Source organism: Mustela nivalis (assembly GCF_964662115.1).
Source record: "Mustela nivalis genome assembly, chromosome: 7".
NCBI lineage: Eukaryota > Metazoa > Chordata > Mammalia > Carnivora > Mustelidae > Mustela > Mustela nivalis.
In genome coordinates this window covers 87,271,325-87,282,672 of record NC_139026.1, presented here as the reverse complement: position 1 = coordinate 87,282,672, position 11,348 = coordinate 87,271,325, and the positions used below count along the sequence as shown (strand labels likewise).

Genomic DNA, 11,348 nt, shown 5'->3' with positions numbered 1-11,348 from the left:
CACTCCCACCCTGACACAGCCCCCCCTTCCTCCCACAGCAACAACCTCACTCCGAATTGCCACACACTTTCCAGAAGTCAGAGGCCCGAAGACGGGCTCTCTCTAAGCTCGATCCCACCTGGCCACCTCTGGACCAGTACTGGGCTGTTTGACAGATTCCTACTGGAACAGAGGCATTTGCCGGTGGCTTCCCAAACACAGAACAAGTGGACAGCCCATACACATCCCTCCAGGTCCTAGCTGAAAGCAGCCGTGCCTGGGCCCACAGGCCCTCAGTGGCCAGCAGCCTCCATGGGGCAGAAGCAAATGGCTCCTCTGGGCAGGTCAGCTGAGGGCAGCCTAAGCCCTCTGTCCACACAGCCAGAGTCTGGGGCTGCAGCCAATCTTAGCCTTTCTCCATTTATCCCCATCAAGCCTCAGCAGTATCAGCCATGGCAGCCGTTCTGAGTTCAGACTTTCCATTTGTGCTCAAGGGCAGATCAGATGATTGTCAGCCACAAAGCAGTGACCTAGACCTTGGGGTATATTTGTTCTTGCTGCAGGCTAACTTCTATTCACTCTCTCACCAACATGGAGGGGGAAAAAAAAAATCCTTGCAAGGACAGATCCCTCCCCAACCACTGGCACTTTGTTCTTCCAATTCCCCAGGCTCTGTTCCACTAGAATATTTCTTCTCAACTAAATTCTTCTTTCATCCCCACACCATTGTGGCTGCTTCAAGGTTTCCAACCTTTTTCAGGTCTTGGCACACATAGAGAACAATTTATCTGTAAAGGCTTACTGAGGTCATTGGAGGGGTTATTCCAAGTCGGGGTGACCGGCCCCAGGGGCTCCAGGTTATCTTCAGGACCTTGCCCCAAAGGGCGTTGAAGACCACAGCTGCTCTAACAATGAAAGCTCTAAGGGCCTCCCGGGATACTAAGTTGAAGCACCTTGGAAGGGGGCAGAGAGAATGGCTATGTTTTTCAGATGCTTTCCTTCCTCAGAGTCAGGGGTGAAAACACCAGCAGGAAAAGAAAGAGGGAACAGAGCCCCAGCGGAGTACAGTCAGTCACGGAGCAAAGGCAGACACATCTGCAGCTCTGGACCCATCCCCTGCCACTTGGGTAGCATTCCCGCCAGGACCCGCACCCAAGCACCGGAACTGGTTCCTCCTTCCCGCCTGAGGCCCAACCCTTTTCACTGCTCAGCTCCACCTTATTAGCCACACTCCTAAGGGTCCCTGACTACCCATCACACAGCCACTTGGCGCCACCCACACATCAAGAACCACCCTGCTTCTAACATGTACTTGGAAGAGGGTCCCAATTAGGGGATCTTCCCTCTCAAGCTTTCCGACCCATGCATCACGCCCACTGGGTCGAGTACCAACACTCTTAACAACTTGTGGCTTCAATTTTGTGTCTCGGCCAGCTCTACTTTCTCCAAGTGGTAACTTCTTCAGGCACAATCTTATTTGCCACTGTAGATTTTGGTTAAGTATGGAACAGATCAGCACAGTTCTCAGCCCTTCCCACGTGACTGTAAGATGATCTTAAATCCTGACAGCAATAGTTTCTGTACCCTGGCTGGTTCCTTGAATCTTGGCTCTACCGCCTACTAGCTAGGTTCCCTAACCCCCTTACTATTTCACAGGCAGTCCCAGCAGACCAAGAGCAGGAGCTGGAAGCTTGTTTAAAAAAAAAAAAAAAAAGGCATTATTTTCTAACACTCCCCTCCAGACCTACAGATGAGGACCTAAATCTTAATAACTACGTGTGATTCACATCCACACTTTAGCCTGAGAAACACTGGCCCAACCTGAGCCTGTTGCCTTGCTGGTGATAGGATTCTATCCCTGCTCATCAATCGGGTCTTCAGTGAAACAAACCACTTAGCACAGTGCATGGTACCCAGAAGCTACCTACAGTGTTGATCCAATGACTGGGGAGAGCCTCTGCCAGCCTCCTCCACTCCCAATTGGCCTTAAGTAAGTAGGGCTAGTAATTACCATGATACAGAAGCCAGCTTGATATTTAAAATGGAAATATCACTTTTATTGACAAGTTAGGGCCATGGACAGACAGCTTCCAGAACAGAAAAAAGACAGTCCCAAGACAACGGAGTGTAAAAATCATAGCAGACAGCCTAATACTCTTCACCCTCATCCTCTCCCTCAGCACTATCCGCTCCGACCTCCTCATAATCCTTCTCAAGGGCAGCCATGTCCTCACGGGCCTCAGAAAACTCCCCTTCCTCCATGCCCTCCCCCACATACCAGTGAACAAAGGCACGCTTGGCATACATCAGGTCAAACTTGTGGTCCAGGCGAGCCCAGGCCTCAGCGATGGCTGTGGTGTTGCTCAGCATGCACACAGCTCGCTGGACTTTGGCCAGGTCTCCACCGGGCACCACAGTGGGAGGCTGGTAATTAATGCCCACTTTGAAGCCAGTGGGGCACCAGTCCACAAACTGGATGGTACGCTTGGTCTTGATGGTGGCAATGGCGGCATTGACATCTTTGGGAACCACATCACCCCGGTACAACAGGCAGCAAGCCATGTATTTACCATGGCGAGGGTCACATTTCACCATCTGGTTGGCTGGCTCAAAGCACGCGTTGGTGATCTCTGCTACTGTAAGCTGTTCATGGTAGGCTTTCTCAGCAGAGATGACGGGGGCATAGGTGGCCAGAGGGAAGTGGATACGGGGATAGGGCACCAGGTTGGTCTGGAATTCTGTCAGATCAACGTTCAGGGCTCCATCAAATCTGAGGGAAGCGGTGATGGAGGACACAATCTGGCTAATAAGGCGGTTAAGGTTAGTATAGGTTGGGCGTTCGATATCGAGGTTTCTACGACAGATGTCATAGATGGCCTCGTTGTCTACCATGAAGGCACAATCAGAGTGCTCCAGGGTGGTGTGGGTAGTGAGGATGGAGTTGTAGGGCTCAACTACAGCTGTGGAAACCTGAGGGGCTGGGTAGATGGAGAACTCCAGCTTGGACTTCTTGCCATAATCGACAGAGAGACGTTCCATCAGTAGGGAGGTGAACCCGGAACCAGTTCCCCCTCCAAAGCTGTGGAAAACCAAGAAGCCCTGAAGACCTGTGCACTGGTCAGCCTGTAAAAGAAAAGTTTTAAATTTAGCCTTGGTGAAAGCTGCAATGACTTCTTTCAATTCAAAATTCCATTGATCGAGATTTTTTTTTAAATTGTTTTAAGTTTTTTAAAGTAACCTCTACATTTAATGTGGGGCTCAAACTCACAAGCCTGAGATCAAGAGTGGAACACTCTTCTGAGCCAGCCAGGTGCCCCCAATTGAAATTTCTTTAATCTTCTGAACAGTATTTGCTAAGACAGCAATTATAACGAGATTCTAAGTGCTCAAATTCAGGGAAACTTGTCACAGTTCTTGGAAGGGGGGGAATCTGCTAAACAGCTATTTAAAAATGAACTATCTTCACTTCCACAGAAGAATCAGGAGGGCAAGGCCCAAGTTTCAGTCGCTGAGAGGGCAACCTCTGGCCCCCTTGTCCCTTGTGGTGACTACAGGGAAGGGAAATTTCTCACAGATGGAGAGCTACCAAGCAAGGACAGGCCTGGGACTACCAGCCCCCGACAACGGAGGTCTTATAAAGATCTGTCAGCTGCTTTCCAAGCTGGAATACGACAGAAGAACCAAGTTCCAATGCCCTGGTGTTAGGAGTCAGGCTGGGTCCGGATCCGGCTCTACCAGTTCCTTGCTGTATGGCTCTGATCAAATTTATTTCCCAATCTCAGCTTTCGCATTTATCAATGGAGAATAGTAACCTACCTCGGGTTGTTGAGAATTAAGTGAGTACTTGTCAGAGAGCCTGACACAGTAAACACTAGTTATCAGAGAAAGTCTACGGATTCTGCAAAAGCTGACATGCTACCACAGCTCCACAAAGCCTAACATCACTGGAGCTCTCCACCACTTCACTACACCATTCTGGTTAACAAGCTGCCATTCTATGAGACTTTTCAAAGTTCTCACCTGACAATCCTCACTTCTCAGAAGTGATGAGATTTGGGGGGTGCCTGGGTGGCTCAGTAGGTTAAAGCCTCTGCCTTCGGTTCAGGTCATGATCCCAGGGTCCTGGGATCAAGCCCCACATCGGGCTCTCTGCTCAGCAGGGAGCCTGCTTCCCTTCCTCTTTCTCTGTCTGCCTCTTTGCCTACTTGTGATCTCTGTCTGTCAAATGAATAAATAAAATCTTTTTTTAAATAAATAAATAAGAAGTTTCCAGTGTCTGCCATTTCTAGTCAGGGTTATGCTGGCTTCTTGTGCTCTGACCCTTCTGTCTTGATACAAAGCACCAAACGTAAGGTAATCCAATATTGTTTTTTAGGAGTCTGATCAGTACATGTCACAGTCTGCCACCTACTCAATGTGACTAAGATGACCTAAAAAGGGGCATGGGAACTTGAAGCAGGGAAGCTGATTAATATGAACCAGGATGTTTAATGATCTTAAACATCAATTAAACTGTTAAGCCTCCTGGGTCCTCACCTTGACTTTAGGTAAATTGCCCTAACTGCCTCGAGCAATTGCCCAAGTCTGCCTTATGAGACATGGAAATAGGCAATGGAGCACTTAAACTGGCCCCAAATAGTTGTTGCATAACCCAGGACCATCTGGTTCAAAATCCAGTTCCTTAGTGAGCACTCAACGGCTCACTTCAGTGTGCAAAGAAGGATTCTTACAGCTTTAAGAGGCACCAAACTATAAGAAAACGCTCACCCCACTTTAAATAAAACATATGTTTACCAGCTTCCGAATTCGGTCCAAGACAAGGTCAATGATCTCCTTGCCAATGGTGTAGTGCCCTCGGGCGTAGTTGTTGGCAGCATCTTCCTTGCCTGTGATGAGCTGCTCAGGATGGAAGAGCTGGCGGTAGGTGCCAGTGCGAACTTCATCTGGAAAAGGCAAACACAGCAGCCCCCCATCACTCACCACCTGCACAAGCCTGCTCAATTTCACAGGGTCCTTGAAGCCCCAAGACAGACCTCCTGTCCCAGACCCCCCGGGGGAGCTCACCAGGTTACAGAGGCCAACTCACCAATGACTGTGGGTTCCAGGTCTACAAACACAGCCCGGGGCACATGCTTGCCAGCGCCCGTCTCACTGAAGAAGGTGTTGAAGGAATCGTCTCCTCCCCCAATGGTCTTGTCACTTGGCATCTGGCCATCGGGCTGAATGCCATGCTCCAGGCAATAGAGCTCCCAGCAGGCATTGCCAATCTGGACACCAGCCTGGCCGACGTGGATGGAGATACACTCACGCTGTGGGAAGAAGGAAGGAAAATACCAGAATAGGACAGATCAGATGGAACGTTTAGGAATGATTCACACCTAAATGACTAATTAACCTTCAGGATAGATAATCACCTTTCTGGAAGTCACTCCTGCCCAAGGTTATTTCACAAGCAAGAGCCTTTGGTGACTAATTCGGAGAAAATGCTTTGCAAAACCAAAGATATGTTAATAAACTACTAGGCAGGACCAGAGATCAGACCCTTGCTTTGTAGTCACATTAGATATTCAAGGTCAGGTTTCTACCATTTTAGAAAGACTGAAGCTGTGCTAAAGCAATACATTTCCCCCAGCTCCTGGGAAATATGCCTGCCACGATTCCTTAAAGGCATGCAAAATTCCCCTTTGGAGCTCTGATTCATTCTGTGTGATTGTGTAACTGTTGAGCTCATTCTGGTCCCTCTTTAATCCTATTCTTTAAAAGACAAGGGCTTCTGCCTCTCCCTTTAAAACCAGCTTAAACCAGCAAACCACAGCCATATGACTCACGGAGAAAATGCCAGATAAGCAGCAGCTGGCTGTATTCTAAAAACTGTGGTCAGAGGCAGCTTTTTAACCCTGCGGAAGAACTTAATCTTAAGGAAGAACATTTTTCCTATACTATCAACACATCTTGAGTAGGAAGGGTTGAAGACACGTGGAAATAGAAGGCAGAAGTGTCAACGAGACTTGACTAATAGCTTAAGGAATTAGTTGTTTCCTACCCAGACGTACATACAGAGATCTCTGGTACTGTGAGGAAAAAGCCTTCGGCGTCAAGAATTTAACGATCTTGGGAAAATGTCTGTTTTCCTTTACTTGATGAACAAGATCATTTATAAGTTTCCAAACTCATTTCTGCCTAGTAAAGTAAGACTGTGAACACAGAATCTTTGCCTTCAGATTTAAGGGGAAGACAAAAAATGGTGCTTTATTGTATTTCACCATAAGTCAGACTACTTTGCAGACTAGTAGAGGACTTTCAAAAAATACTGACACCAAATATCTACCTCCTTTTATGTTTTCCCCAAATATGAGGGTTTCAAGTTTTTAAAAGCTGCTAACAGGAAACTAGTTAGAGAAAACACCACCACTAAGATCTCAAAGGGCCTAGTTTCATAAGCTGAGATAATTAAAAACCCCAATCATCCACAACCTTTGACCTATGGTCCTCCCTCCCGCCTACACTCCTCATAAAACACCCATGGTCTCCTCACCACATCACCGAGCTCATGATTACCTGCATTGACTCACCCAGCTCTAGGGCTGTGGGAGAAAGGGGAGTTGGTTGTTCTAATGAACCTATGACTATTTACCATTGCATCATGTTTACCTTTAACTGGACTTTGGAAATTCTACAGCCCAGGAAAGCTGGAGAGAGTGCAGTTCCTGACAGCTCCAGGCCCAAGGAGATAAAGTATTTGAGAAAAGCCTTTCATTCTAATGAAGTGTTTCTTCTATTGACTTATGAGCCCAAAACAACTTTCACTGTGCAACACTTTTTTTTTTAAGATTTTATTTATTTGGCATACAGATCACAAGTAGGCAGAGAGGGAGACAGAGAGAGCCCAAAGCAGGCTCCCCGCTGAGCAGAGAGCAGGGGGTGGGGGGGCCTCATTCCAGGACACTGGGATCATGACCTGAGCGGAAGGCAGAGGCTTTAACCCACTGAGCCACCCAGGTGCCCCTCTTAATTGCTTTCTTGTTAGACCATGGTCACTACCTGCCCTCCACTCTCTCCTGGCCACTCAGGAGATGAAGACACAGGTGATCAACTCACTTAGTCTAGCTTTCACTGGATAAGCAGCCACCTTAAAAAAAAAAACAACTATTAATCTAGCCAGTGCTTGCCTAAATCTGTCTGCTGCTCTTGCTCTCCTGCCCTTCTTTAAAAAGCCGCACTATTTTCTGAATCACTCCTTGACCAGTATCTTTCCAACTCCCTTGCTGAAATGCACTCAAACAATTTGTTACAGCCAGACTTAGTTTTGACAACAGGGGTAGTCTCTGAAGAGGGTGACTTCACTGTATCCCCCTTTCTTTAAAGATATTATTTTTAAACATTTAATACACAAATCCTGGCTTAACAGCATGACTTCTTTTAGGTAGACCTCCAACAGACCTTCTCTAAGAACACATTGTTAGTACTTGTTTACTCAACAGTTTTATAAGAAACTGTCTTTTTATAGACTGGTTTTTAAAAACGTGGCCTAAGCACAAAGCTTGAGCTATAAACATCCCATTGCATTAACATTAGAATTGCAAAATTAGACAAAGTGGCGGTTAATAATTCCCTTAAAAGGAGCAGCCTGCCTACCTCCTTCAGGTGGACTGATGCAACTGGAAGCCCTCCCCGGGAGACAAGACCCAGGTGACTCAGCGGGGAGTCACTGGACGCCGGAGAGGGGGGCCAGGAAGTGGATGCACCTTCGGGGCGGAGTGCTAAGACACCGGGAAGGTGAAGTCATTCAGAGAAATGGAGGGGAGGGATTTTTTTAGTTTTCACAAGTCTTTCGGGGCCAATGTGACGGCTCGCTGGTCTGCCTTCGGTTGTGGCGAGCCCTGGGGCGATGCCCTCTCACTGGGATCTAGAGGGCTTTCCACTTCCCCCCAAGGCAGCGTCCTGGCCGCCTTTTCGAGCCTGAACATAAGTTTGCCGGTAAACTCGGCTTTCCCAACCCGGTCATCAGAAGCCAGTTTACTCGCAGGCGTCCGGGACGCGGCCCCACGTGCACCCGGGTTCCACCGCCCCTTCGGGCTGTTCTCACCTCCACGTCACATCCCCAGGACCCCTCCACTCACCATGACTGAGACTTATAGGGTTCGTTGGGGCTGGAGAAGGCGAGGGGACGGCGACAAGGTTCTCCCGCTGACAGACTACCAAGGAGTCCGGGGGAGAAGTGGTAAGTGGTAAGTACGCCCCCCGAGCGACCCTATATACCCCGTCCGTGGCCACGTGATTTGGGGGCGGGCCCCTGACCCCGCCCCGGCCGCTGCGACCCCGCCTCCGAGCCCTGGGCCGCGGGCAGGACGCCGGGTCGCACCCAGCCCCGCAGAGAGGAGGGCGCGCGGCGCTGATTGGTGGGTTCAAAAGTTCAAACCAAACTCTTCGGAAGGAGCCGGCGCTAGGGAGGGAGGAGACATCCTGGGGCCTGGGAAGGCGCGGGTGGGGCGGGGAAAGGATGGGGACGGCGATCGGAAGGAAAAGGAAGGCAAAGCATCTACCGGGTTCCCAGTGGGTTCCGGGAGAAGGAGAGGGGTCGTCAGGAGGGTAAAGCCGCAGGAGTTAGGGGGCAGGTGTAGGAAGCGCAGCCCCTCCCGCCGTGCCCCCTGCCCGGGGGTCTCCGGACCTTCGAGCGGCGGCCGGCGAGACCGACAGCCAGTCCCCGCCGCACGCCTTCCGGTTGCGGGGCCCCCGCTCCCGCCTTGCAGAGCCCTGGCGCCCGCTTCTCTGGCGGCCGAGGGATTCCGGAGAGAGAAGGCCTTGCTCCCCGTTCCAGCTCTTAATTACCACCAGCCGGCCTAAAGCCCATATTCTCTTCTTTACTTGTTTTTCTACCTTCTTTTAAATGAACCTTTTGTCCCTAACAACAGTCTCCTTTCAGTTGGTGCAAAAGCAGTTTCATCCGTTCGTTATAATAGCTACGATTTCTTAGTGCTATTTCGAGTAGTTGGTTTTTCACACTATATCAATCTCATTTCATCCCTACGACAAACCCTGTGAGTCATCCCCATTTTACAGATGAGGAAACGAGGCCTCAGAGGAATTAAACTAGTTTAAGTTCGCACAGCTGGAGTAATGGAGCTGCCCATAAGCCCTCACTACTTTGTACAGCCTGATGGTCAATAAACCGTGCTGACCGTCTCTGCAAAGGTTTATTTCTCAGAAGCATGCTTTACTTCAGCTGTTTTTCTTTCTTTGAAACTTTATCGTGTTATCTTAGCTCCTCACCCTCTCAGGGTAATAGAGTTTATGGAAATATTCAGAGAACAAAAGTGACTGCTCTACAGAATAGAAGTTACAGGACTTTTTCCTGAAGTAGAAAGAGGCAAAATGAAAAGAAAAATGGATTTGGGATACAGAATAGGCAGAATTCAAGATACACCCCAACTGTTCCACACAAAGTAAACGCAGTGGAAATATGCACAGAGACTCCTTTTCAAATGACAGTACCCCAGTTAGGTCATCAAATATTTATTGAGAACCTACTGTGGGGCAGGATATTCTGAACGTTGGAATAACTTGCATCATAGTCTGTTGCTAAATATTTTAGTGTTAATTAGTAAAACTTTTCAACCTTTTAATTCATTCCACCAATATATTCAGCACAGTTTCTGAGTTATTGGGAATACACATGTGAACAAAATTGGCAGATCTCTGCCTCATAGAGTCTGTGTTCTAGGAGGGATAGGAAGAAAGAAACAATGAACACAGTAAATAAGTAAATCATAAAATTCATCAGAACGTGAAGAGTGCATAGGACGGCTATAGGAAAATACTGAGCAAAGTGGAATGAGACTGCTCAGAGAGTGGAGTAGGGGGAGGGTTTGCCATATAAACAAGATGATGGGGTTAGCCTTAATAATACCTGAGATTTGAACAAAGACTTGAAGGTCATGAGGGGTTAGCCAAGTGGTTAACAGTGAGCAGCTGGAACCCAACTCCCGCCCCCCTCCCCAAGCAAGAGTGAGCCCTTAGTGTTCCTGGAAGGAAGAGCAGGGAGGCCAGCTTGGCTGGAAAAGGTAAAGAGTAGAGGATGAGACCGGAGAGGAAACAGGAGCCAGATCTTATGCTTTTTGTAAACCACTGCAAGTCCTGTGAGTTTTACTCTGACATGAGGAGCTAATGTAGGGTTGAAAACATAGAAAAAATATCTGACCTGATTGCCTTTTTAAAAAAGATCACTTTGGGGGTGCCTGGATGGCTCAGTGGGTTAAAGCCTCTGCCTTCGGCTCAGGCCATGATCTCAGGGTCCTGGAATCGAGCCCCTCATTGGGCTCTCTGCTCAAGTGGGGAACCTGCTTCCTCCTCTCTCTGCCTGCCTCTCTGCCTGCCTCTCTGCCTACTTGTGATCTCTCTCTGTCAAATACATAAATAAAAATCTTAAAAAAAAAAAAAAAAGATCACTTTGGTTCTTTGGTTGTTGTGTTGAGAATAGATTACAGTAAGGCACAGGTAGAAGCAGGAAGACATCTTAAGATGATAACTCATTGCCATAATCCTTTTGAGAGATTATGAAGGCTCTGACCAGAGTGGTAGCAGAGGAATTAGTGAAAAGTGGTTAGAGTTGGCTACATTCTATTGATAGGGCCAAAGTCTCACTTGTGAGAGAAAGAGAAGCCAAGGGTTACTCTAGTTTTTAGCCTGAATGAGTGAGAGATGGATTTGCCATCAACAGAGGCAAAAGGCTGAGAATGTGGCAGGCCTGGAGGGTGTTGATATCAAGGGTTGTTTTTGGTCATGTTAAGTCAAGATGTTGATGTCTATGTAGAGGTAGAGATGTCTAGGACACAACTGGATATGAGAGTCTGGATCTCCAAGGAAAGAGATCTGGGTAAAGATAGACATCTAAATGCCATCCTCAAGTCATGACATTGGGTGAGATGTGACTGGAGTGAGTGTGGAAACACGAGAGAAGAGGACCAAGTACTAAACTCTGGGAAAAGAGGAGGAGCCAGCAAAGGACACTGAAAATGAGCAGTCAGTAAGTTAGGAGGAAACCCAAGAGTATGAGGTCCTGGAAACAAGGAAAAGGGATGATTAGCAGGGTCAAATGCTACTGACAGGTCAAGAAAGCAGAGAACTCAAAAAGGACCATTTAGCCATATGGAGGTCATTAGTAACCCTAATGAAAATAGTTCAGTGTGGCAATTTAAAAATAATAGGCATTTTATTATTTATTTATTTATTTATTTATTTATTTATTAAGATTTTATTTATTTATTTGACACAGAGAGAGAGGGAACACAAGCAGGAGGAATGGGAGAGGGAAAAGCAGGTGCCTCGCTTGAGTAGGCAGCTCAATGTGGGGCTCGATCCCAGGACCCTGG

The 11,348-nt window shown here is 47.9% G+C and overlaps 1 protein-coding gene across 4 annotated transcripts; it reads right to left on the bottom strand.

Annotated features, from left to right (window-relative positions):
• Positions 1 to 2,008: 2,008 nt before the first annotated feature.
• LOC309869696 (tubulin alpha-1C chain) lies at positions 2,009 to 8,298 on the bottom strand. Of its 4 annotated transcripts, XM_082741185.1 has the most exons (5): positions 8,100 to 8,235; positions 7,078 to 7,108; positions 5,066 to 5,288; positions 4,774 to 4,922; positions 2,009 to 3,102 (listed from the first exon to the last, which is right to left on the bottom strand). In XM_082741185.1, exons 3-5 carry the CDS (start codon positions 5,184 to 5,186, stop codon positions 2,128 to 2,130), a joined length of 1,245 nt encoding a protein of 414 aa, XP_082597311.1. In that variant the 5' UTR covers positions 5,187 to 5,288; positions 7,078 to 7,108; positions 8,100 to 8,235; the 3' UTR covers positions 2,009 to 2,127. The 4 variants fall into 4 exon arrangements, with proteins under 4 accessions (XP_082597311.1, XP_082597310.1, XP_082597312.1 ...); XM_082741184.1 differs by lacking the exon at positions 7,078 to 7,108 and having other exon boundaries at positions 8,100 to 8,298; XM_082741186.1 differs by lacking the exon at positions 7,078 to 7,108 and having other exon boundaries at positions 4,747 to 4,922; positions 8,100 to 8,201.
• Positions 8,299 to 11,348: the final 3,050 nt, after the last annotated feature.